General features: G+C 39.0%; 1 protein-coding gene and 1 non-coding gene across 2 annotated transcripts; both read left to right on the top strand.

The window, feature by feature from the left end:
- Window positions 1-1281: 1281 nt before the first annotated feature.
- Window positions 1282-1353, top strand: TRNAQ-CUG (transfer RNA glutamine (anticodon CUG)). The gene has a single exon. It is a non-coding gene; the product is annotated as a tRNA-Gln (tRNA).
- Window positions 1354-1411: 58 nt separating this feature from the next.
- On the top strand, window positions 1412-25228 carry LOC127814252 (uncharacterized). Its single transcript, XM_052355643.1, has 4 exons — window positions 1412-1794; window positions 2333-2438; window positions 23364-23454; window positions 23750-25228. Exons 1-4 carry the CDS (start codon window positions 1489-1491, stop codon window positions 24768-24770), a joined length of 1524 nt encoding a protein of 507 aa, XP_052211603.1. The 5' UTR covers window positions 1412-1488; the 3' UTR covers window positions 24771-25228.

Raw genomic sequence — 25228 nt, forward strand, 5'->3', positions numbered from 1 at the left:
GTACATATTATTTCAAAACAATTGAAAGATTTAAATTATTAATGTAAATTACAAAATATAAATTATTAATGCAATAAGTATTAAATGCAAATCATTAATGCAATTTTTGAGGGAAAATTTATTTTTTCAAGATTATCATACTTTTATATGTATAAAGATTTTTTAGATTACGCAATATCACTCATTGGCTTTTTTATATATATATTTTTAGATTACACGTTATTTCTCGTGTTTTCGTTGAACCCGTCCTAAAATTATCACGAGAGAAGTAAATTAAGAATGTGTTTGGGTGATCAGGATTTGAAACTGCGTCTACTCGCACTTATCAAAGACCACTCCCAAAAGATGCAGATTTATCTCTCTAGGAATTAATCCCATACTGATAGTCTCTAGCATGACTTTACAGCTCCTCCTTTGCCACCCAACTATGCACCTTACTAATGATTGAATATTCTTAACATATTATTAGATAAATATCTTTAAAAATGTTATAATTAAATATTCAAATAACATTTTTTTTTATTAACACATGCATAAACAAAAGTTATCTATCTTTTAAATTTCAAAGCTTTTAGCTGCCTTTTTTATTTATCAATCATACAAGGAAAGTCCCATTCCAAAAGCAGCATTTGAGTACAATTATATATATACATCACATCCAGTTTTAATAATTTCATTTAAATTTTAGCAGTCTCCCACCCACCCACCCACCCACCCACCAAACTATTTCAGTGTTAGTTGCATTCACTGGACACATCCAACAAGTTTGAAAGCCGTATAGGCCCAATAATGGGGGCTTAGGCCTACAGTTGCTAATTGGGCTTGGCAGGCCCAGTGTCATGGCCCAAGCGCCCATCCTCAAAAGTAAAAAAGAGAATTGAGAAAAGAAAAGAAAAGAAAAGAAGGAATCTCCAACTGGAAAGATCAGTCAGTCAGGCACTAACTATTATAATAATAATGTCTTTTCTTTCTAGGCTAGGGCCTAGCTAGGCCACCACGAGTTTCTACTTTTCAACGCCTTATAGTTCAACTGACACTTTATTTTTTCTTTTTACATAAAAAAAAATAATATTAAAAAACATGAAAAGATGAGTCAGAGTCACCCTCAAGACCAACAATTGAGACCCCTCCCTCCCTCCTTTTAAATGCCCTAATAAATTTCAAATTTAAAATGCCAAAATTTAGATATCATTTCATGTCCTCATTAGTTTTTTTTTTTTTTTGGGGGGGGGAATTATATATCTTTATGTTTTATTTATTTGGAAAACGAAGCAAGATGGTGGTTCCATGGTCTAGTGGTCAGGACATTGGACTCTGAATCCAGTAACCCGAGTTCAAATCTCGGTGGAACCTTTCCTCTCCTTCGTCTGATAGATTTACATTTTGTAGGGCTTTATATAACTGAAAAAAATTGGTCTTTTTTGAACGCATTTCAATTCAATTCACTCGCACCCAATTCACTCACCTCTCTCTCTCTCTCTCTCCGTGATGGAACCAGCGGAAACAGAACCCCCAAGGAAGAGGGTCGTCGAAGAAGCGGTGATCGCAGTCATGAAAGCGGTGGACTTGGAAGAAGCCACCGAGCTCAAGGTCCGAACCATGGTGGCCCGTCGCCTCTGCATTGATCTCTCCGACCTCCAGCCGAAGCGTCTCGTCCGCCGCGTAGTCGAATCCTATTTGCTGTCGATGCAGGATCAGCTCAAACCGGAGAGACGAACCCACGTGGCGGTGCCGGCTCAGGCGCAAGGCGTCGCCCCCAGTGAGCCAACTCAAGATGGCGGTCGCATGTGGAAGGTCAGTTCAAAAGCGGTTGAGAGTGCGAAGTTCCCAATTTATTCAGCTGCATTTTTTTTTTTTTTCTAGGAAACTAGAAATACCCTAGCACTATGTTTGGTGGGTGAGAAATCGGGGACAAAAGAGAAAATTTCGACCTCTTCTCGTACCCGTTGCATAAGTTTTGCAGAAGTAAGTATAATCAAGCTCAATCTGTCTGGGTTTCTTTCGCTAGGGTTGTTTTGTTTCTATGATTGAGGAAAATTGATTTCTTATCTTTCATGCACTTTCTTGGAGACCTCATGAAGTCTGTTGTTCTTATTGGATTCCTTTGCTTTATATTCACTTCTCTTGCCCGGCCCGGTTACGGAACTTGTGGTGTCTAAATTTTTTTTCTTAAAGAGCTCTGGGTTGAGAATGAATGATGTATGCGCCCATAATATACAGGAAATGAAAAACCTTGCTTTAAGGAACCCATTTTCAGTTAGTTCTTATAATTCATATTGATGATTTTTGCCTTCTTGGTGATGTTACAGAGGTATTGCTGGTTTTCTTGTAGCTTGCAGAAACGAGGGGTGTGGCAGTTCATGATTTTAAGGGAAGCACTTTGGTGTCAATTAGGGATTATTATGAAAAAGATGGAAAGCTGCTTCATTCTTCCAGAGGTGACACTATACCTTTGTTGCTTTATATTTTGAATATTTTTGGCTTTCAATTCCATGATATTGATATGTTAATTTGCCTTCTTTAGTAGTGGGTGGTTAATTCTGTAGCTCTGATACCAGTTTTTGTGGAAAAAACTCTGATATTTATGCATACTCAATAAAACTATAAAAGGGGAGGGTCATATTTGTATGCAACATCCCCACCCTCCAGGAAAAAAAAGGCTATTTCCACAACTTGAAACCGTCATCTTTTGGTCACAAAGATAATGGCTACCTGACCTCTTGTACACAACATTCCACATATTCGGTTCTTACTCTACTTAATTAACAACCTTTAGATTCTAAAGAGTTCCCCAAATCTTGAGCTCCATATTCACACCTCCCTTTGTTTCATTAACCAACAGAATGTCATCTGCATATTGCATACACCTTGTCACCTACTTGGAAGCGTACTGCCACTTACTAGGAAGCATGTTGCCAACTACATAACATTCAGGTTAGCATTTGGCACATAAAATTATGCACAGAAGGTTCTTGCTAGTCTCTAGATCCCCGAGGTTTATCCTTAGAGTTATCTCCTAGCGCAATTTTGTATTCCCCAGTGCCATTCCCTAAATATGTTTAAAGTTTTGTCAATAATGCTTCAATAGGTCATCAATACGTTACAATTACCATTCATCGATGTTGAGATTTCTTTAATCCAAATTGCATCAAACATAAGTAAATAGATAAAGAGCATATATGCTTTAACAAAGTTTCTGAAGACACAAGATTTCACTGATAATACCTCATCATATTGTTCCCTTTCATGCATTTGGTGAATGGTACTGTCCACATGCTCCAACTCATATGAGATCAGCACAAGATCCTTCCTGCACTAACTGGCCTTTCCCAATTTGGGACTAACTTTCTAGACTCCTCGGCTTTAGAACAAATACCAGGTTGAAACCAGATTCTCAACCTGGTAATTCTGAGTTTTGATTTGTCCATTATAATACTTAACAATCCTTTGTTGATAAGCTATTTGTTTAATTTGTGCTAATGTTCAACCTTTTTCCACAAGATCTAAATTAAGCCCGCAGCTATTCAGAATTTCCTTCCACAGAAAAATTTATGAGACTATGACTTGGAACGCTTATCTCAATAGGAAATTTTGTGTTCGTTCCATGGCTTAAGCTAAATGGTGTTTCTTTGGTTGCTACTCTTGGAGTTGTTCTGTAAGGCCAAGGGCACTTGGTAATTCTTCTAACCAGAATCACTTTGCAGAATGTAGCCTGACCTTCAAACCCTGCAAAAAAATTTGTTTGTTCCTGAACAAAGTAAGGTCTCTTAGGTAGAGAACCCGAGACCTAGAAGCTTAGTTTGAGAGAAATCAAAACTACTTTGATTAATCGAATGAACTAACTTTATACATAATTCTATGCTTATCTAATCCTAATACTTAGGAGATAATATATAGCAAAAATTTACGATACTCAAGATAAGATACCTACCACATCCTACTCCTATTAATTCTCCTGATTTTTAGGAACTTATCTAGATTATCTCATTTGGGTCTTCAATTACTTATCAGCACATGATCAGGACTTGTTCCTTGCGTAGACTCCTTAGCATTTACTTCTTTTCTTTTTGGTGAGACTCCTTAGCAGCCTAGGACTCTCCAACAGTTCCCTTAGTTGCCTATTTTCTCGTGGATGTCTACAAACCGGATTATCTGACCATTGAAACCCACCAACAGATGCAAGGCCATAAAAGGCCCTTAGTTTTATCTGCTCAGAAGCACTTTGAAAAATTATATCAGCAGAACTACCAGTACCATTTAGAATTCTTCATGCCTTAAAATTTGTAATTGTAGTTGTTCCTGCCATGGCATGATCATGAGGAATTTTAATTTTGTCAGGGTCTTCTTCTGAAAATGTAATAAGATCTCTTGGCTCTTGACAAGATTGATTTTACACTTTCTAAACCTCATTGCCTTGCAACAACTCTTCCTGCCCCCCAAGGAATTTCCTTTTGGTGCTGGTCCACCCAAAATTGAATGAATAACTCCAGCTCTTTGCCTGCGTTGCTTTGAGGGTTGATTATTTGGATCACTTCTCTGGTCTTGGCATTTTTCCTCGGGTCAACATCTCCCTGTAACAAATTTCCTTGTAAAACCTCTCCTAAGTGTCATGTTCTTATGGCTGGGGTGACTTACACGTGAGGGTAGTTATAGATTGAATAGATTTTGTTCTAAGGGTATAACACCCGAGAACTTCAACTAAGTTTGTAGAACTCAAACTTGTTAATTGATTCAATGAATAGAAATCTATTTATACAAGTTCTAAGCTATCTAATCCTAATATTTAGGAGATAATATACAGCAATAAGATAAACTATAAGAGAATTTAAGCAATAAACAATAAAAGATAACAATCACATCTACTCCTATTATTTCTCCTGATTTCTAGGAGCTTTAATCTTCAAACTTTCTGCTTATCTTTCCAGCACTTTAGCAGTCTTCTTTATCTCTTTGTAACACTCCTATTTCACTTGGGACTCTCCAACATAGATGATGTGACTTGTACCTAGAGAATGCTATATTCATTTGTACTCTTTTTGGTTTTGGCGGGATTTGAAGCGCGGGAATTCAGTATATAAGGGACTGATCCTATTTGCCTAGAGGCATCTGAAATTCAATTGAAATTTGTCTGAATTCTCCCTCACAACTTCTCTCTTTCTCTCTCTCTTCATTTCCCTCTTTGTTTCTCTCCATTCTCCTACGGAATTCTCTCATATCAGCATCTAATCTGTGAGAATTGGGTGTCAGATCAGGGATCTGACACTAAGTAGCTTCTCAAATTCATTTGGTCAGTATTTGATGATTATTTCATTCTTGTAATTTTTACGAAGACGATGAGAATATGTGTGATGAAATCTTAGGGCACAAAAATACAGAGAATACAAGAGGAGGAAGAAAATCTCTCGGAAGTTTACTAATCCAAGAAAATCATAAAATCACTTTACAATTAAAGAGGTGCAGCTATTTATACACATAGCGCAACACTCTCATTAATAAACATAATAGCGCCTAACATGCAATACCATAAGCTACCAGAGACATGCTAAATGATAAACTAAGTACAACAACATAACAAATACAACAATACGAAATACTTATGCTTCCACACTCCCCCTCAAATTAGACTCCTTTGTAATATGTAATTTGTTGGAACTTGAAGAAGCATAAGAGTTTTTCTGCACAGGAGACACCCTAAGACCAAGCTTGATATATAGAAAATGAAACCAATCTCTAGCCAGACTTTTAGTGAAAATGTCTGCTATTTGATAGGCTCTAGGAATATACTGGACTTCAATTTCACCATTCTATCTCAATATGTTTAGTACAAGAATGGAACACATGGTTCTCAGCCATATTTTCGGCTGTCAAATTATCACTCCAAACAACTGAGGTAGTATTACACGGATATCCCAACTCAGCAAATAAAGATCTCAACCATAGTAGTTTCGTCACTCCCAGTGCCATAGCCCTGTACTTAGCTTCTCCTACTGATCTGGCCACCATAGATTGCTTCTTAGACAGTGTTCTAAAAGGCGTTAGGCACTAGTCGGGCGACAGACTGGCGCCTAACGCCTAGGCCGCCTAGGTGCCTCCTAGGCAGGGACTAGGCGGCGCCTAGAAAATTTAATTTTTTTTATGTTTTTTCTTAATATATTCTCTCTCACTCCCCCTTGGGCAAATTTTAGCGCTCTCTCTCTCTCTCTCTCACTCCCCCACCCCACCCCCCCTCCCCCAAATTTCAGCACTCTCTCTCTCTCACTCCCCCACCCCACCCCCCATCCCCCAAATTTCAGCACTCTCTCTCTCTTTCTCAAACCTGCCTCCTTCGATCACAACGATGGTCACTTGCCTCTTTCGATCACATCGCTGCCCCCTGTTCGCTGTGTTACCACAGGGCCCAAAGGCTATTCCCGTCCCTGTCAAGCGGTGGCAGAGGCGATGGCGACAACGAGATCTGATAGAGGCGACGACGACTATGCTATACACTGTTAAAGACAAAGCACCAAGTGAGGGAGAGAAGCATAAGCCCAATCCAATTGTTCCTTTTATGTATCTAAGTAGTCTCTTGCAAGCAGTCCAGTGCTGCACTTTAGGAGCAGAAAGATACTGACTTAATTTGTTGACAACAAAGGCAATGTTTGGACGTGTATATGTTAGATATTGCAGAGACCCAATTAGAGTTCTATACAAAGATGGATTGGGACAAATATCACCCTCATCAGACAAAGAAACACCAGAAACCATAGGTGTAGCACAGGGTTTACAATCATTCATGTTAGCCTTTTTCAGCAAGTCTAAACCATATTTAGATTGGGTCAAGTATAGGCCACTTGTATCACGATATGCCTCAAATCCTAGGAAGTAATTAATTGAACCGAGAGTCTTTAAAGTAAAATGTGTATCCAAATAAGCAATACATGACTTAAGAGCTGTATTATCCGAACCAGTGTGCAAAATATCATCCACATAAACCAAAATGAACAAGACATAGGCTGAGGTTTGTTTAATAAACAAGGATGCATCAGATGTGGCTCTAGAAAATCCCTAGCTCTGTAAAGCCATCCTCAACTTATTGTACCAAGCCCTAAGTGTTTGTTTAAGACCATACAATGGCTTTTTCAATTGATAAACACGTGAGGGAAACTAAGAGCTAACAAAACCTTCTGGTTGCGACATAAACACAGCTTCTTGCAAGTCCCCATTTAAGAAGGCATTATTTACATCTACTTGCTGCACATCCCAACCAAAGGCTACGGTTAGAGAGAACAATACCCAAATGGTAGGTGCCTTCACCACTGGACTGAATGTTTCACTATAATCCACACCAGGGTTTTGAAGAAAACCCTTTGCAACTAATCTGGCCTTGTATTTAAGAATTGAACCATCAGCCTTATACTTGACCCAAAACACCCATTTACATCCAATCAAATTCATTTCCTTAGAAAATGGCACAAGATCCCAAGTATGATTACGGTGCAAAGTAGAAATCTCCTCTTCCATAGCTTGAACCCATCGTGGGTCTAAGAGAGCCTCATGAACAAAATCAGGTTTAAGAGTGCTGACTAAAGCATGAGGTGAGATAGAAGCAAGCTTGGCTTTGGATCTAGTGACCATAGGATGAATAGAAGGTGCAGGGGTAGCTTTAGATCTAGATAAGGGAGTAGGTGCAACGGGCAGTGAAGAAGAAGAAGAGGAAGAAGAAACTGAAGAACTGGAGCTGGTATGAGGTGCAGAAGGATTAGGAGGCAATGCTACTTGAGGAGGTGATGAAGAAGAAGGAAATTGGAAAGAAGGAAACACTGTGGTAGATCCTCCACTTTGAAATTCACTGGAGACACAGTGAAGGAAGACATAGAAAACAAACTAGGATTAGGGAACTTGATAGGATTAAAGTGAACATGACGTGACACATACACCCTACTCGATGGATGCAAACACTTATAACCAGCTTGAGTGTGACTATATCCAATGAAAACACATTTGGAGGTATGAAAATCAAATTTGTGCTTGTTGTAGGGTCTAAGGTAAGGAAAACAAGCACAACTAAAGGGTTACAACAAGAAATAATTTGGTGATTTATGGTATAGTAGCTCAAAAGGAGTTTGAAATCTGAGAGGAGAGGTAGGTAAGAGGTTTATTATATGAATTGCAGTGTGGAAAGCTTCTACCCAAAACTTTAATGGCATATGAGCATGAGCCAATAAAGTGAGTCCCATTTCAGCAACGTGTCTATGTTTTCTCTCAGGTACACCATTTGTTGGTGTGTATAGGGACAAGTAAATCTAGGTTGAATATCGTGGCTTTGGAGATAAGGTAAGAATGCTTTAAATTCACCCCCATTATCAGTTTGCAAAGCCCTAAGTTTTGAATTATATTGCAGTTCAACAAACTTGTGAAAAATAACAAACACAGATAAGGCATCAGATTTCAATTTCAGAGGATATAACCATGAGTACCTAGTATAAGCATCCACAAATACAATATAATATTGAAAACCTTCAGTAGACAAAACAGGAGAAGGTCCCCACAAATTAGAATATATCAATTCTAATGGTTTTGTTGCTTTAATGTGTCACGAGAGGACCCTCTTTTTCAAGCTATTTTGAATTTTCTTGTTGCCAACTATTATAGCTTATTAATGCTTGCTGTCATTTTCATTGCTGTTAGTAGATTAGCTCTTCATTTACTGTTGTAACTTCTAGAAGGCAGGTTGTTATTGCCACATGCAAGGAAGTTAGAGATTCCCGAGCTTGTTAGGGGCATAGGGCCCACCCTGGCAGGAGAATCTTCTCCCCTAGGCGCTGGTATAATTCTCCTAGTCATGTAAGGGAAAGGCATTATGAAAAATCTAAGAATTCTCATGGTCTTTCTCCCTATTCTCTTTGTTCTTCTCTCCATTCTCACTAATTCTTCTTCTTTCTCTCTGTTCCACTATCTGTTTGGGCGTAAAGTCCTCCTGATTCTTATTGGATTGGGTAGGAAGAGTATTGTCAGGCTTAGGCCGTGGCATAATGTCACAATTAACAAAAGGAAGCTGATGTAGTTTCCCAAGCTTACAAGAGTCACAAAAAGATAGATTAGATTGTGAAAAAGGAACATGAATTTTATTCAACACAGCTTTCAGCACATTTGATGATGGATGCCCTAATTTGGCATGCCATTGTAAACTCACACTATTACACTGAGCTAGACTAGCATTCTTAGACTGCTCATGAACAAATGAGCTATGTTTATTACAATTAGAAACTACTGAACGATTTGATAACACATGAACATTTGGGAATTGGGACTGGACTGGAATGCTAGAGGTAGCATGACCAAATGCTAGTAACAGTCAATAGAGTCCATCCTTAAGACCTCCCTGAAGTATCACTTTCCCGGAATCCTTATCCTTAATCAAACAAGAAGTAGCATGAAATTCAACAACAACATTGTGATCACGAGTGAGTTGTGAAATACTAAGTAAGTTCTTTTTCATGCTAGGGACATGCAAAACATTAGATAATGAAATGATAGAAGCAGGCTGTTGTTGAGTATATAAATCGCTATAACCATCATTGGAGATAGGTAAGGTCTTATCATTTCCTATGGCCACTTTGTCATCACTAGTATAAGGAGCATGGATAGAAAGATTACTGAGATTAGATGTGATATGGTTTGTTGCACTAGAGTCAACAAGCCAAGCCGGATCTGCAACAAAAGCTGAGCTTTGGGAAAGATTATCAGGTTGATGAGAAGAAAAATTACTATAGTAAGCACTTGAAATTGATCCTAGATCATTCATTTAGGCTCCATTAGAACCACTAAAGGCATCCGTATATGCCTTGGACTCTGACTATCCACCACCATTATTAAACTGACCAAAACCTGGATTAGTAGGTCTCCGAAATTTTTTATCAAATCTATGGTAACACTTGTCAGCAAAGTGCCCTGGTTTTCCACAAAGCTGACAATAAAACCTTCTATTCGAAGATCTACCTTGACCTCTTCCTCCTCTATTAAAAGAACCACCTCCTCTAGTCACGTAACCTCCTTTGTTAACAACAAAATCACTAGATCCAGTTCGAGTTGTTTGTGCCATATTAACAGTCTTTGCAAGAGAACAAAATTAGAAGCAACCAAAGGCAAATTCTTAGACAACAACCTTTATTCATGCATTAACAACAAGTATTGCACATTTTCTATATTAATCTCATCCATTTGGTAGGTTATTAAATTGACGACTGTTTCATAGTCATGATCTAGTCCATTTAAAATAGCAAGAAGCAATTCTTTATCATCTAGAGGTTCTCCGATTATAGCTAACGAATGACCTATAGTCTTAATCTTTAAGACATAATCATTCACAGATAATGCACCTTTCTTAAGCGATCGTAGCTATTGTTTGAGCTAGAACGACTTAGCAATGGTTTGTCTTGAATAAAGACTTTCTAAAGAACTTCATACCTCAGCAGATGATTCAGAATGAATCACCTGTGTGAGAACCTCCTTGCTAGTTGTGGAGAACAGCCACTCGAGCAGTAATTGATCTGACTGCATCCAGGCTAGATAATCTGGATTAATTGCATCAGCGACTGCACCATCTGCTGAATCTAGACTTGACAGATACTTTGGTGGCAGAGACACCTTATTGATGAATGGCACTAGATCAAAGGCACGGAGAGTTGCAAGGATTTGTGCTTTCCAAAAAATGTAGTTGCTCGAGTCGAGTTTGATCGGAATAAAACTGAAGGCTTTAGCCACCGCAAAAAAATCAGATTGCGAGGCTAGTGAGGTAGAGGAATTACGACAAGATGAAGAGGAATTCGAATTGTAGGCCACTGGCTTAGATACCATGTGATGAAATCTTAGGGCACAAAAATACAGAGAACACGAGAGGAGGAAGAAAATGTCTCTCGGAAGTTTACTAATCCAAGAAAATCATAAAATCACTTTACAATCAAAGAGGTGTAGCTATTTATACACATAGCGCAACACTGTCATTAATAAACATAATAGCGCCTAACATGCAATACCATAAGCTACCAGAGACATGCTAAATGATAAACTAAGTACAACAACATAACAAATACAACAATACTGAATAGATTCGGCCCCTAGAGTAGGGAACCCAGAATTCAAGTCGAGTCTTTGATGAATGAACTTGATAATCTGATTCAATAGATAGGAACCTTACTTATACAAGATTCTATGTTATCTAATCCTAGAAGTTAGGAGCTAATATACAACAAAATTTTAGAATACAATAAGATAAGAAAACTATTATCTCTACTTCTATCTACTCTTATTATTTTTCCTGATTTTTAGGAACTTATCTTTCTGCATCTTATCTTCTTTTCTTGATCGGCTGGAGGCCTATCTTCATCTACTGCATCGCCTTCTTATCTGCTTTAACTCCTGTGACTTCTTCATAAGCTAGGACTCTCCAACACCCCCCTCAAGCTAAGGAATAAATATCTCTCATTCCTAGCTTGTTGATGAGAGTCTCAAAACTTGGTCTAGCCATGGATTTAGTAAATGTATCTGCCTCTTGATCTGCTGTGGGAATATAGATAAGTCTTATACCCCCATTTTCAACTTTTCTTTGGATGAAGTGTCGATCAATCTTGACATGTTTCATTCTATCATGCTGTATGGGATTGTTGACGATACTTATAGCTGACTTGCTATCACTGTAGAGCCGTGTTGGTTTAGTTAATGGCATTTGTAGGTCTTCTATTAATCTTACCACCCAAATTAATTCACAAAATCCTTGGGCAATTGCCCTAAATTCTGCTTCAGCACTGCTTCTTGTTACAACAGACTGTTTTTTACTTCTCCATGTGACTAAATTACCCCATAACTTTGTACAAAAACCTAATGTAGATCGACTATCAATCATCGACCCTGCCCAATCTGCATCAGAAAATCTTTCTGTCCCTCTTTCATCAGTCTTTTATAAACAACAATCCCTTACCCAGTGTGCCCTTTAGGTATCCCAGAATGTGATATACAACTGTCAAATGTTGTTGAGTTGGGGCATGCATAAATTAACTTATGATGCTCACTGAATAGGCTATATCTGGGCGTGTTAAAGACAAATAAATTAATATCCCAACTAATCGTTGATACCTCTCCTTGTCTACTGGTAGATCATCATCCTTCTTCATATACTTCCAATTCCTCTCAAGTGGAGTTTGTCTTGGTTTGCATGCAAGCATTCATGTATCTTTTAGAAGATCAAGAGTATATTTTCTTTGAGATATTACAATACCTTCTTTACTTCTTGCCACTTCCATTCTCAAAAAATACTTCATAGTCCCCAAGTCTTTTACCACAAATTCTTCTTTCAACATTTGTTTTAGAGCTGCAATTTCATTAGTATCATCTCTTGTAATGATTATGTCATCCATGTACACAATCAAGATACACCTTTTTTTCCATTTGAGTGTTTAATAAATAGAGTATGGTCGGCCTCACCTTGCTTGTAACCAAATTTTGTTAAGGTCGAGCTAAACTTTTTAAACCATGTTCTAGGGGATTGTTTCAGACCGTAGAGAGATTTGTGTAGTTTGCATACCTTCCCAATCTTTTCTTCGTTTTCTAATCCGGGTGGAATCTTCATATATATCTCTTCTTCTAGCTCTCCATTTAGAAATGCATTCTTGATATCGAACTGCAACAACTCCCAATCTAAGTTAACAACAATGGATAGAAGTACTCTAATGGAGTTTAACTTTGCAATCGGAGCAAATGTCTCTTCATAATTTATTCCATAGGTTTGAGAGTACCCTTGGGCTACCAACCTGGCTTTATAACAATCTATACTCCCATTTGATTTATATTTGATAGTAAACACCCATTTGCAGCACAACCTTCTTATCCTTAGGTCTGTCCACTAGTTCCCATGTGTTGTTGTTATCCAATGCTTTCATTTCTTCCGTTACAACATTTTTCCAGTTTGCATCACCCAAAGCTTCATGTATATTGTTGGGAATAGAAGCTTCATCCATAGTTACAGTGAATGCCTTGAACTGTGGGACAATTTAGAGTAATTTAGATAATTTGATATGGGATATTTGACACAGGATCTTACCCCTTTTCTGACTGTGATAGGCAGATCCAGATCACTCCTAGCTGTTACACTGCTTTCCTCATTTGTTGGACCGATCGCAGGTTCTAGCAATTGGCTAATTTGAGGAGCAGGATTTTTAGGCTTTCTTGAGTACGCTTTAAGTTATTTTTTTGGACTCAATTCTTCCCTTGGGTTAGTCTCCCTAGTTCATCTGGTCTATGATCAGATTTTGGGTTTGTAGCAGCTGATGATTGGAGATTATTGGGTTCAAACGTTGCAGGTTGTGAACAAACAGCTGCAGGATCATCAGTAGTAATAGAGGGGGATATAGGTAGTGTAATCGGTATTGAAACTATGGGATCCCAATAGTTCTCTTCCACCCGTGATGCAGTACTGGCGTGATAAAAAACTGTTTCATCAAATATTATATCAGAAGAAACAAATAATTTTTGTAATGTAGGACAATAACATTTATATCCTTTTTGGGTGGGAGAGTAACCAATGAAAATACACTTGAATGACTCTGGTTCGTAGTTTGTGACGATTTGAGCTGGTTTGATAGACATAGACCACACGTCCAAACACTTTTGGGGTAAGAGTATTAAGGATCCGAACATAAGGAAAGGTAGTCATAAGGTTGTGCAAGGGTGTTTGGTATTTTAGAACTTTGGTTGGGAGCCGATTAATCAACTAAGTAGCTGTTAGAATGGCCTCCCCCCAATACCTATTAGGAGTGGAACTAGTGACCATTAAGGACCTAGTCACTTCAAGTAAATGACGGTTTTTTCTTCAACTATCCCATTTTGTTGGGGAGTGTAGGGGCACGTGCTTTGATGAAATATTCCATTTGTAGTGAAATATTGGGTAAATGAGTAAGAGAAATATTCTCGACCATTATCAGTCCTAAGGATGCAAATAGAGGACTGAAATACATTTAGGACAAGTTTATGGAAATTTTGAAAAATTGCACATACCTCAGATTTTTCTTTCATTAGGTACACCTAACATACTCGTGTGATCATCAATGAACGTCACAAATCACTTAGCACCATTCAAGTTTGAAACCCTAGCTGGACCCCATATATCACCATGGATTGAATGGAATGGCTTGGAAGGATTATATGCCTTTTGTGAATAGGAACTGTGAGTTTGTTTGGCAAGAATGCAATGGTCACACTTGAGTTCCAAATTGGCTTTATTGATGAATAAATTAGGAAATAAATGTTTTAAATACTGAAAACTAGGATGATCAAGACGTTTATGCCATAACAAGATTTCTGAATTCAAACTAATTGAAAAAGAAAAACTACAAGTCAACTGATTTCAAGAAAAACCTTGTTGTCCAATATCCAATAGAACCCATCCTTCTCCTTAGTACTGCCAATCATCTTTCCTGTGGATCGATCCTGAAAAACACAATGTGAGGAAAAAAATGTCACGGTGCAATTTAGATCTCTAGTGAGTTTATTCACAGATAACAAGCTACACTTTAAATTTGGCACATATAAGACAAATTCAAGTACTAAACCAGTCACACACATTTTTCCTTTTCCCCTTAAGTGAGGATATTGTTCCATCTGCCATTAACATAGTTAGATCCTTATTTTCCAACTGAAAATTTTCAAACATAGCCATGGATTCGTTCATATGATCGGATGCTCCTGTATCTACAACCCAACTACTGTTGCTCATCCTTCTAGTAGTTAGGGAAAAAATTGAGTTACCTCTTTGGGCCAAAGATGGTGCAGGGGTGGCTTCTGCTGGTCCGTCTAAATCCTTTGGAATATGTGCACCATTCAGTAATTTCTGCAAGAAATCTACTTGACCTGCTGTTAAATTCAATCCCATACCTCTTTTTTTTTAGGTGTACTTGCAGTTGCAGGCATACTCGTGGTTGTATAAGCTGGTCTTTCCTTCTCCTTCTTGTTTCTTGGTTGCCAATTCGGTGGCTTTCCATGAAGTTTCCAACAGTTGTTCTTTGTATGGTAGGGCTTTTTACATTATTCACACCATTGTTTAGCCCTCAGATTTTCTTCTTTTTTCGTTGCAGCAAGGGCAGATCCAGTGTTGGGTTCTGCTGAAACAAGCACGACTCTCCTTCTGCTTTCCTCACGTCTAACTTCCGCGAATGCTTCTCTAAGTGTCAGCAGTGGCTTGATGCCTAAGAGGCGTCCCCAAACCTCATCCAAGTCTGAATTGAGGCCTTGAAGGAAGTCGAAAACTCGCTCATTTTCCTGCATCGTGTTATATTTCTGGCTGTAACTTGGGCATTCCCACTTTGGATCATAATATAAATCCATTTCTTGCCACAACTCCACAAAGTTGTAGTATTCAGTAATCGAGAGTCCACTTTGTTTTGTAGTCCGAATGGCTACTCTAATCTCGAAACATTGGGCAGTATTCTCAAGATCAGAATATAGCTCCTGGACTGCATCCCGTACTTTTTTTGCAGTCTCGTAAAACATATAGGTTCGGCCTATCTTTGGTTCCATTGAGTTGATTAGCCACGCTATGAGAATGGAGTTCTCTACTTCCCGTCGCTGGTAATCCCCAGACTCTTCTTGAGGTGTTGGAACGGTCCTAGTGAGGTAGCTAAATTTCCCTTTGCCCTTAATCACCAAAGTCACGGACTGAGACCATTTCCTGAAATTCCTGCCATTTAGCTTGTGTTGTGTGATTTGCAGGGTTTGGCTATCCATGGAGAGGGTGTTGGCAGGAATGACGATAGGCTCCACGCTCGGCTGTTGAGGCACTGATCCAAGAGAAGACTCCTCAGTTGTAGGGATGGCTGCTGGATTAGGGTTAGCCATATTGATCAAGATACTCAGCTATGAGAAACTGATCTCTGATACCATGAACAGATTCGGCCCCTAGAGTAGGGAACCCATAATTCAAGTCGAGTCTTTGATGAATGAACTCGATAAACTGATTCAATAGATAGGAACCCTACTTATACAAGATTCTATGTTATCAAATCCTAGAAGTTAGGAGCTAATATACAACAGAATTTTAGAATACAATAAGATAAGAAAACTATTATCTCTACTTCTATCTACTCCTATTATTTTTCCTGATTTTTAGGAACTTATCTTTCTACAATTTATCTTCTTTTCTTGATCAGCTGGAGGCCTATCTTCATCTGTTGCATTGGCTTCTTATCTGCTTCAACTCCCGTGACTTCCTCATAAGCTAGGACTCTCCAACAAATACGAAATACTTATGCTTCCACAATATGGAAGTTGAATCAATCTTTTATCCAATTGTACAATACTCTTTTCATACTCGGTCCCTATTTAACATGTAAAAAGAGAACCAAAAAAATATGAAAACATAAAAGTCAACCCAAATAAGCAGCCTAAATATCGGATCTCATTATGGCCTCAATATCCTACCACAATCTCCTCCAATTTCCCTTCAAATCATTTGAGATTTCCACTCTCCCCCTCAAGTTAGATCATAGATGTTGATCATGTCCAACTTGCGGATAAACTCTTCAAAGCTGGACCTCTGTAATCCCTTAGTGAATATATCTGCCAATTGTTCTGTTGTAGGGATATAGGTCATGCATATTGTCCCTTTCTCAATTTTCTCCTTTATAAAATGTCTGTCAATTTTTATATGTTTAGTCCTGTCGTGCTGAATAGGATTATGGGAAATACTGATAGCAACTTTGTTGTCGCAATAGAGTTCGATGGGGAACTCTACTGTGATATGTAGTTCCTCCAAAAGCTTTTGTAACCATAGCTCTTCACACATCCCTTGTGCAACAACTCTGAATTTAGCTTCGACACTACTTCTGGCTACCACATTCTGCTTCTTACTCCATGTTACTAGATTTTCCCAAACATAGGTACAGTAGCCGATAGTAGACCTTCTGTCTTCTGCTGATTCTGCCCAATCTGTATCTGTATAGATCTCTATCTTCTTACTGTCTCATTTTTTAAAGAATAGACCTCACCCTGGAGAGCTTTTTAGATATCTGAGAATCTTATATATCGCTTCTAGGTGACTCTCCTTTGGTGAATGCATGTAGATCAATCTGCCTACTAGTCTCTAATATCTTTCTCTATCCATAGGCTTTCTAATGTCTTTCGTTCTTTTTCCTGCCTCGATTGGAGTATCACTTGGCTTGCAACCAAGCATACCAGTCTCAGTCAAAAGGTCAAGTACATACTTTCTTTGGGAGACATTAATTCCCTTCCTTGATTTGGCGACTTCCATTCCCAGAAAATATCACATTTGACCTAGGTTTTTTTTACCTTAAACACTGTGGCTAAGACCGTTTTCAACCTTTCCACCTCTCTTGTGTCATCTCCAGTGAGAATGATGTCGTCGACGTACACGATCAGGATGGTCCTCCTTCCATCATTGGGTTGTTTGAAGAACATAGTGTGATCTGATTGTCCTTGTTGGTATCCTTGATTCTTTATCACCTTTGCAAATCTATCAAACCATGCTCTCGGTGATTGTTTGAGTCCATACAAGGATTTCTTCAACTTACACACTTTGGTTTCTTTTCCCTCCTTATAAAATCCTAGTGGTAGCGTCATGAACACTTCTTCCTCTAGCTCACCATTCAAAAAAGCATTTTTGATGTCAAACTGATGGAGTGGCCAGTCCAGGTTTGTTGCCAAGGACAAGAGAACCCGTATAGTATTCAGCTTTGCTACTGATGCAAATGTCTCAATGTAGTCAATATCGTTTGTTTGAGTGAATCCCTTTACAACTAGATGGGCTTTGTACCATTCTACTGTGTTATCTGCCTTGTACTTCATCCCCCTTGGCAAAGTCATCACCTCCCAAGTTCCATTTTTTTCTAATGCCCTTATTTCTTCCATTACTGCTTCTCTCCATTTTGGAATCTCCAGGGCTTCTTGAATATTTTTAGGAATCTGGAATTTGTCAAGGTTAGACGTAAAAGCATGACATTTGACAGAAAGAGCATTGTAAGATACAAATTTTGAGATAGGATGGAGAGTACATGAACGAGATTGTTTTCTAAGAGCAATGGGTAAGTCATCAAGATTTTTTACTTGGTCATGATTGGGTTTTGGCTCATGAGTAGTCGGAGCTATCACCGGTTCTGACTCTTTTGGTGCTTCGGATGCGAGAGTCTCATCGGGCTTTGATTTAGGTCTCCTTGAGTAGACAAGTGTCTCCTTGTCTGTTTGTTTTCCCACACCTCCCTTGGAGTTCAAGATTCCTTCTGTGTTGGATAAAGAAAGAGAGGGTGTATTGTATGGGGTAGATTCAAAGATCGCAACATCGAAGTCGGTGTTTGAGGGTCGAGCTTCACTCAAGGACTCCCCCTGAAGCGAGTAGTAGGGAGTATGCTAAAAAAATGTGAGTATGTGACATCCAGACTAGCAAATAACTTCTGTGAGAGAGGGTCATAACATTTGTAACCCTTCTGAGTGGTGGGAGAGTAGCCAAGGAAGACACATTTGAGAGCTCTAGGATCCAACTTATTACGTTGGGAGGCGTGAATGTGGACAAACACCGTGGACTCAAAAACACGAAGTGGGAGAGATGAATAGAGCCGAGAATCAAGGAAGGTCTCCTGGAACTTTTGGAGAGGGGTTGCAAATGAGAGAACTTGATTAGGCATTCGATTGATGCAGAATGTGGAGGTCAGAATGGCATCATCCCAAAATTTATTTTTCATGTGAGAGGTGAATAGTAGGGCACGAGCTACCTCAAGAATATGTTAGTTTTTTCGTTCAACAACCCCATTTTGTTGGGGAGTGTGAACGCAAGAACTTTGATGAATAATACCTTTGTCTTGAAGATAGGAGCCCAAATAATAATTGAAGTACTCAGTGCCATTATTAGTACGAAGAAATTGGTTTTTTGTGTGAAATTGGGTGTAAATCATAGTGTAGAAGTTCATGAATACATAACTAACCTCAGATTTATCGTGTAGTAAACACACCCAACAGAGACAAGAATGGTCATCAACAAAGGTAATAAACCATTTTTTGTGGGTCCTATTGGGAACCCGTGAAGGCCCCCAAAGATCATTGTGAATCGGGATAAAAGGCAGTGATGGTTGATAAGGAGATGAGGGAAAAGTAGCGCGATTATGTTTTGCAAGTTCACAAACTTCACATTGTAAATCCAAGGGAGTTTTATTCGAACAAAGTGAAGGAAACAAATGCTTTAAATATTGAAAACTAGGATGGCCCATTCGTTTGTGCCATAACAAAAGGTCACTATCCCTAGGACTAGATGCAGAATTACAAATAGAAGGATGACACTGTTTACTCATGTGAGCGTCATCAAAGTAGTAGCGCCCCTCGCATTCCGTAGCACTACCAATCGTCTTCCCCGATGATAGGTTTTGAAAGACACAATGAGAAGACAAAAATGTAGCTGAGCAATGAGATTATTTGGTTAGCTGACTAACGGACAACAGATTGCAAGAGAGATTAGAAACATGAAGGATAGACTCCAAAGTAATAAATTCAGAGATACGGATACTCCCCTTGCCAGCTAGTGGGGATAACGTACCATCTGCAATTTTTACTTTCAAGTTACCGGCACAAGGTGAATATGTGGAAAATAAATGATGAGCATTAGTCATATGGTCAGAGTCAATAATCCAGGGAGTGACTTTGTGACTAAGAGCAATAAAAAAAGTACCTTTGTGGGCTGAGGAACTCGATGATAGAGGGGTAGAAGATTGACCCGAGGCTTGAAAGGTTAAAAAAAGAGCATATAGCTTCTCAAGTTGTTCGGGGTTAAAACCCCCAAAAAAGGCCAATTGAGTGTGATGGTCTGGTGTGCTTGTTTTTGCCTGCTGTTCAATTAAGGCTTGGTACTCGTGGGATTTGTTGGGGTGTCTGGACTTCCAGTTAGCAGGCCCAATAGGTATCTTTGGAATGACCTGATTTTTTGCAATGGTCACAAAATGGCCTTTTATTTTGTCTTAGGCCAGATCCTGTGGGAGGCCCACAGGTTACAAGGGCAGAAGCTTCGAGCCTAGGCGCTATTTTCTCCTTCAACATCACCTTTCTTCTACTCTCTTCACGCTGAACTTTGGAGAACACCTCTTGAATGGACGGTAATGGCCAGCGACCCAAGACTTGGCTCCTCACATTGTCGAGCTCTCTGTTGAGCCCAGTCAGAAACTCGCAGACTCTCATTCTCCATTCTCTTCTTGAATCACACACTATCACCCGTGCACTCCCAAGATTCTTCATAGTTGAGGTCCAGTTCCTACCATAAACCCAACATCTCCGTGTAGTATTCCGTCACCTCTCTTTCTCCCTACTTCATCTGCCATAGCCGAGTCTTCATCTCGAAGATTTGAGAGGCATTCTCGGCGTCGGAGTAGGTTTCGCGAATAGCTTCCCACATGTCTTTTGTCGTAGGCAAAAACATGTATGTTTTGTCGATTGCTAGTCGCATGGAGTTGATCAAGCAGGAGGTTATGAAGGAATTCTCAGAACGCCATTTCTAGAAGGCTGCTATGTCCTTGGAAGGTGGCTGTTTGGTCTCGCTGGTAAGGAAACCCAGTTTGCCTTTGCCGTCGATGACCAGCTTGATGGATTGAGCCCATTTTCGATAGTTCTTACCATTAAGCTTTTCTATAGTAAGATGAATTGAAGAATTTTCAAACTCACCAGCCAAACTCATAGAGGGGATTATCTCTGATTTTTCTTCCTGAGTTACCAACTAGGTAGACTCATGGCTGGCGGCCATGGCTTGTTAGGGTTTTCAGAGTAACCACAGCTCTGATACCATGAAGACGATGAGAATATGGAAGTTGAATCAATCTTTTATTTAATTGTACAATATTCTTTACATGCTTGGTCCCTATTTAACATGTACAAAGAGAACCAAAAGAATATTAAAACATAAAAGTCAACCCAAATAATCAGCTTAAATATCGGATCTCATTATGGCCTCAATCTCCTACCACAATCTCATCCAAATTCCCTTCAAATCATTCAAGATTTCCACATTTTATTAGACTCATTCACAAGACTCTTAAGGCCTTATTTGTTCTTAACTTGAATTGCGTTTCTTTTTTTTCCTCGTTAGCCATGAATTTTTTGTGTTTGAAAGTTAATAACACATCATTCTTTTGCTTCTGAAAATAGACCCAGAACTTTCTAGAGCAGTTATCAATAAATGTTAGAAGATACCCATGAACCACATTCTTTGACAATGTGAGCAACGATATGAAATCTAACTCTTCTCTATTTAGTAAATGCAGCTGTTACCTCACTATTGTGCTTATGGTCAAACAGTAAATGAACTGCGAATTTTGAGACAGTTGAAAGCTCAAACAACGTGTTTAGAGATACTTTAATGATTTTTGTGTCTTTTAGATTTGTCTTGGAGTGAAACTTGAGGTTTGCAAAAATGAGATTTTATTAAATTAATAATTTTCTTTTGTTTTGTTTTTTATGAAACTAGCATCAGATTTGAGATTTTTACCAAAGTGGCATTGGATGTCATCCGAGCCTAGAAGGAGAGAGACCCACCAAGTTTAGTTTGCCTAGCTTGTCTTTGCCAACACTTATCAGAAGGGCAGTTAAGACCCGGCAGTCTAATTTGGGGGGGAGGGGGTCTTAGGCAGGTAAACGCTTCTCTTGTGTGGGTTGCAATGGAACTAGATTTTTCTCTGACACATCTTCCAACATGGAGCTAGGCTTTCCTTCACAAGCAGGTTAAACATATGTGAACATTCAAATCAAGTTGGTTGTAGAATAGTTTTTGTGCAGTCTTTGACACCATGACTGAGTTGAAGAAGAAAAAAGATTTTTGGTTCAAGCCTATTTCCTCGAACAAAATTAATTGTCTTTGCTGCTCTTTAATCGTTGCTTGGCTGAGTTCCCAACTTCGGTTGATGCCCCTTGTAGATGTCTCCACTGCCAACCAGCACTTGCGGGTTTGCCTTTTGTGTAAGACCCACCAGTGTAACTGGTGGGTTTGCCTTGTCTTGCAAAATTGATGCTTTTTAAACCCGCTGGTCAGATTAGCGGTTCTCTCTCGGCCTAGGCTTGGAAGTCATCTGATGCTACTTTAGTAAAAATTGCAAAATTGATGCTAATTGTGTAAAAAATTTAAAAAATAATGCTAATTTAATTAAAAAAATTCTGCAAAAGTTAAATGGAAGGTTTGGGACTTCCAAAAAATACTAGGTGCAACAATTGCCAAAAATGGAAAGTATGAATACTTGACTGAGAAGGTAGACCAACTTGCAACTTAAAGATTAAGGACTTAGGGTTGAAAGAGATCCAAGATTGAGAAAAAACAATTTTATCCAAGGAAAAATGGTCATTTTTATCCTCAAAAAGGCATAACTTCTCAGATGCAGAATTTTTGAGAGAGAGCTCGATGAGATGAGTGAATTTTAGGGTTTTAGAGGGTCCAAGATCCTTTGGTTCAAATTTGAGGTCCAATGGACTCTTGGCGAGCTACTTTGATTTGTGAGTCTTTACTTTATTGGGCATGAAAAACGCAGAGAATCAAATGATGGAATTGCACACTGAAATTTGAGGCAGGGGAAGAGGGTGTGACATTCTGGATCGTGGAAGGCCTCGAAAAAGTGAAACCTAATTTGAATTTTTATCATAGGAGTTCAAATTCAGGACAAAAAATTGACTGATCAAATGGTGTCAGAATGTTGCCATATTTGACATGAGTTCCTAATGTGAAAGGGATTTGAGTCCATGGCATCACTTGGAAGATTAAGGGGATTTGGCTTACAGCAAATGGTGGCAAATTTGAGAGCATGCAAAAAAAAAAAAAAAAAGAAGTATTTCTTTTTCTTTGTTTCTGATGGGATTGTACACTGATGATATCAACCCAGAATGCAATTAATGAAGAACAACTTTTCATTTCTTTGCGCTAAGGATGCATTTAATTACTTGGATCTTTTGATAGAGGGGAACCCCATTATCTGAAGCCTCTACTAAAGACAAATCTTTTGGAGAGAGTATGAGTGAAGAGAGTGGGCCAAATCAACTCTCTTTGTATACTCTTTTGATGAGGAGCTTCAATGACAAGTGTACTCTTGTTTTGTATGATCAGTCTGCCTCTCACAATATAGCTGTATTTGGCGGCAGCTTGGCTGATGATGTGGTATTTGTAAAATTTCATAAAGCTCAACATATTAGTTACTTGGTTCACCCCAAAGCTTGATTATATATCGTATCATGAAAAAAATATGCAATGAGATTGCATTCTTCTCTATTAACTTTTACTATTTCTGCCACTTTGTCTTTGATTGTTTGTGATCACCATGCTTATTCTGCTGTGCTGTGAACTAATATCTTCTGCCTTTTTGTGTGATCAGGAATAAGCTTGAGTTCTTGGCAGTGGTCAGCCTTTAGGAAAAGTTTCCCCAGTATAGAAGCTGCCATTTTAAAGATGGAATCACGGATAAGGTGAAATCAGAGTGTTTGGCAGTTGGAGTTGGAGAGATCTGCCCTTTTCAATCCAATCTGTCATGGCGCACGCTAATAATTGTTTTACCAAAGAAGAAAATTACTGGTTGAAAAACGAGTCTTGATAAATTTCCTATTTCTTCTGATTCTTTAATGTGAAAATCTTCTGAGGGTGCCTAAACTATTTGAAGATACCTAAATTATGTTTCAAATTTTGGCTTAATTGGAGAATGCTACAGCATGGTTCTCTAGATTGTCCATTTGATGACATGGATTTCTACTTATTGCACTGTAGATCTAAAGATGCTGGAAAACGAGTTGACGCTGATATGCCAAATTTAGTGAGTGCCGTTGCTCAAGGAATCATTCCTCCGGCAACACAACAAATTGAAACAGATATATCTAGTTCTGTGGCTGCTTCTGCCTCTGAAGGACTCAAGCCCATTCAGACCACCCGTCTTGATGGAAAGAATTACCATGTTTGGGCACGCCAGATGGTTTTGTTTCTACAGCAGTTAAAGATTGCATATGTGCTTACTCAGCCATGCCCAAGAATAAGCCCAGAAGCAAGCGTTGAAGAAGTTGCACAAGCCAAAGCTGCTGTTCAGAAATGGGTGGATGATGACTACATATGCCGGCACAGTATCTTGAGCTCTGTGTGTGATCATCTATTTGAACAATACTCGAAGAGAATTTTCAGTGCAAAGGAGCTATGGGAGGACATCAAATTAGCTTATGATGATGACTTTGGAACCAAGCGATCTCAAGTGAGCAAATATATGCGATTTCAAATGGTTGATGGGATATCTGTTATTGAGCAAGTCGAGGAACTCCACAGCATTGCGAATTCTCTCATTGCTTCTGGAATGGGAATCGATGAAAACTTTCACGTTAGTGTCATTATCTCCAAGCTTCCCCCATCTTGGAAGGATTATAGCAAGAAGTTGATGCAAGAGGAATTCCTCCCTCTTAATGTGTTGATCCATCGCCTAAGTGTGGAAGAAGAGTCTCGTCATCGTGCCAACAAAGAGGGGCGTTTTGTAAAGGCCCATGTGGGGGAGCCAAGGGCTGAAAATAAACTCGGACAGAAGAAGGATTCCAAGGCCATAATCTGCTACAACTGTGGCAAGACTGGGCATATTTCAAGGAATTGTCACCAGAGGAAGGTTGTTCACAAGAGGGATGAAGCAAATGTGGAAGCACCTGCAGTTGCAGAAGCTGGTGGCATGGTGGATCCAGGGAAGGGCACCACTCACTCATGTTCATCATCTAAGGCAGAGCAGCAGCTTGCTCAAGAGAAACCTCGGGGAAGTTAAAAGTTTCATCTCAAGGAAGGTAGAGCTTGGTCTAGCTGGCGCATTGAGAAGCTGGATTATGCCAACTTAAATCTGGTATGAAAGTTGTTCTTTGGATAGATTCATCCATAAACTAGAGAATAGAGGTGATTTAAAAAGTTGGGGCTTTTGATGCCTGAACTGAAAGTATAGTCCTGGATTAGTATTGGTAGGTGGGTACATTGTGCATACAAGCAAGCTTCTTTTCTGGTTCTGGTCATGTGATTAAAAAGGTTATGGCTTTGATGCTCTGGGGTCTTTTGTGGTTAAAATTGCATCCATCCAATGGCTCTTTCTGTGGTCAGGAGGACTAGCTGCACCTTCCTTCTTGTGTTGAGCCAGGAATGTTCCGTAGTGTCCCGAATTTATAATTTCGGATGAATGCATGCTTATGACTTGTTAAATCAAAATTCTATTAAATTGACTTCTTGGACCCCCAA

The sequence above is a fragment of the Diospyros lotus genome, chromosome 12 (genome assembly GCF_014633365.1).
Source record: "Diospyros lotus cultivar Yz01 chromosome 12, ASM1463336v1, whole genome shotgun sequence".
Classification (NCBI taxonomy): Eukaryota; Viridiplantae; Streptophyta; class Magnoliopsida; order Ericales; family Ebenaceae; genus Diospyros; species Diospyros lotus.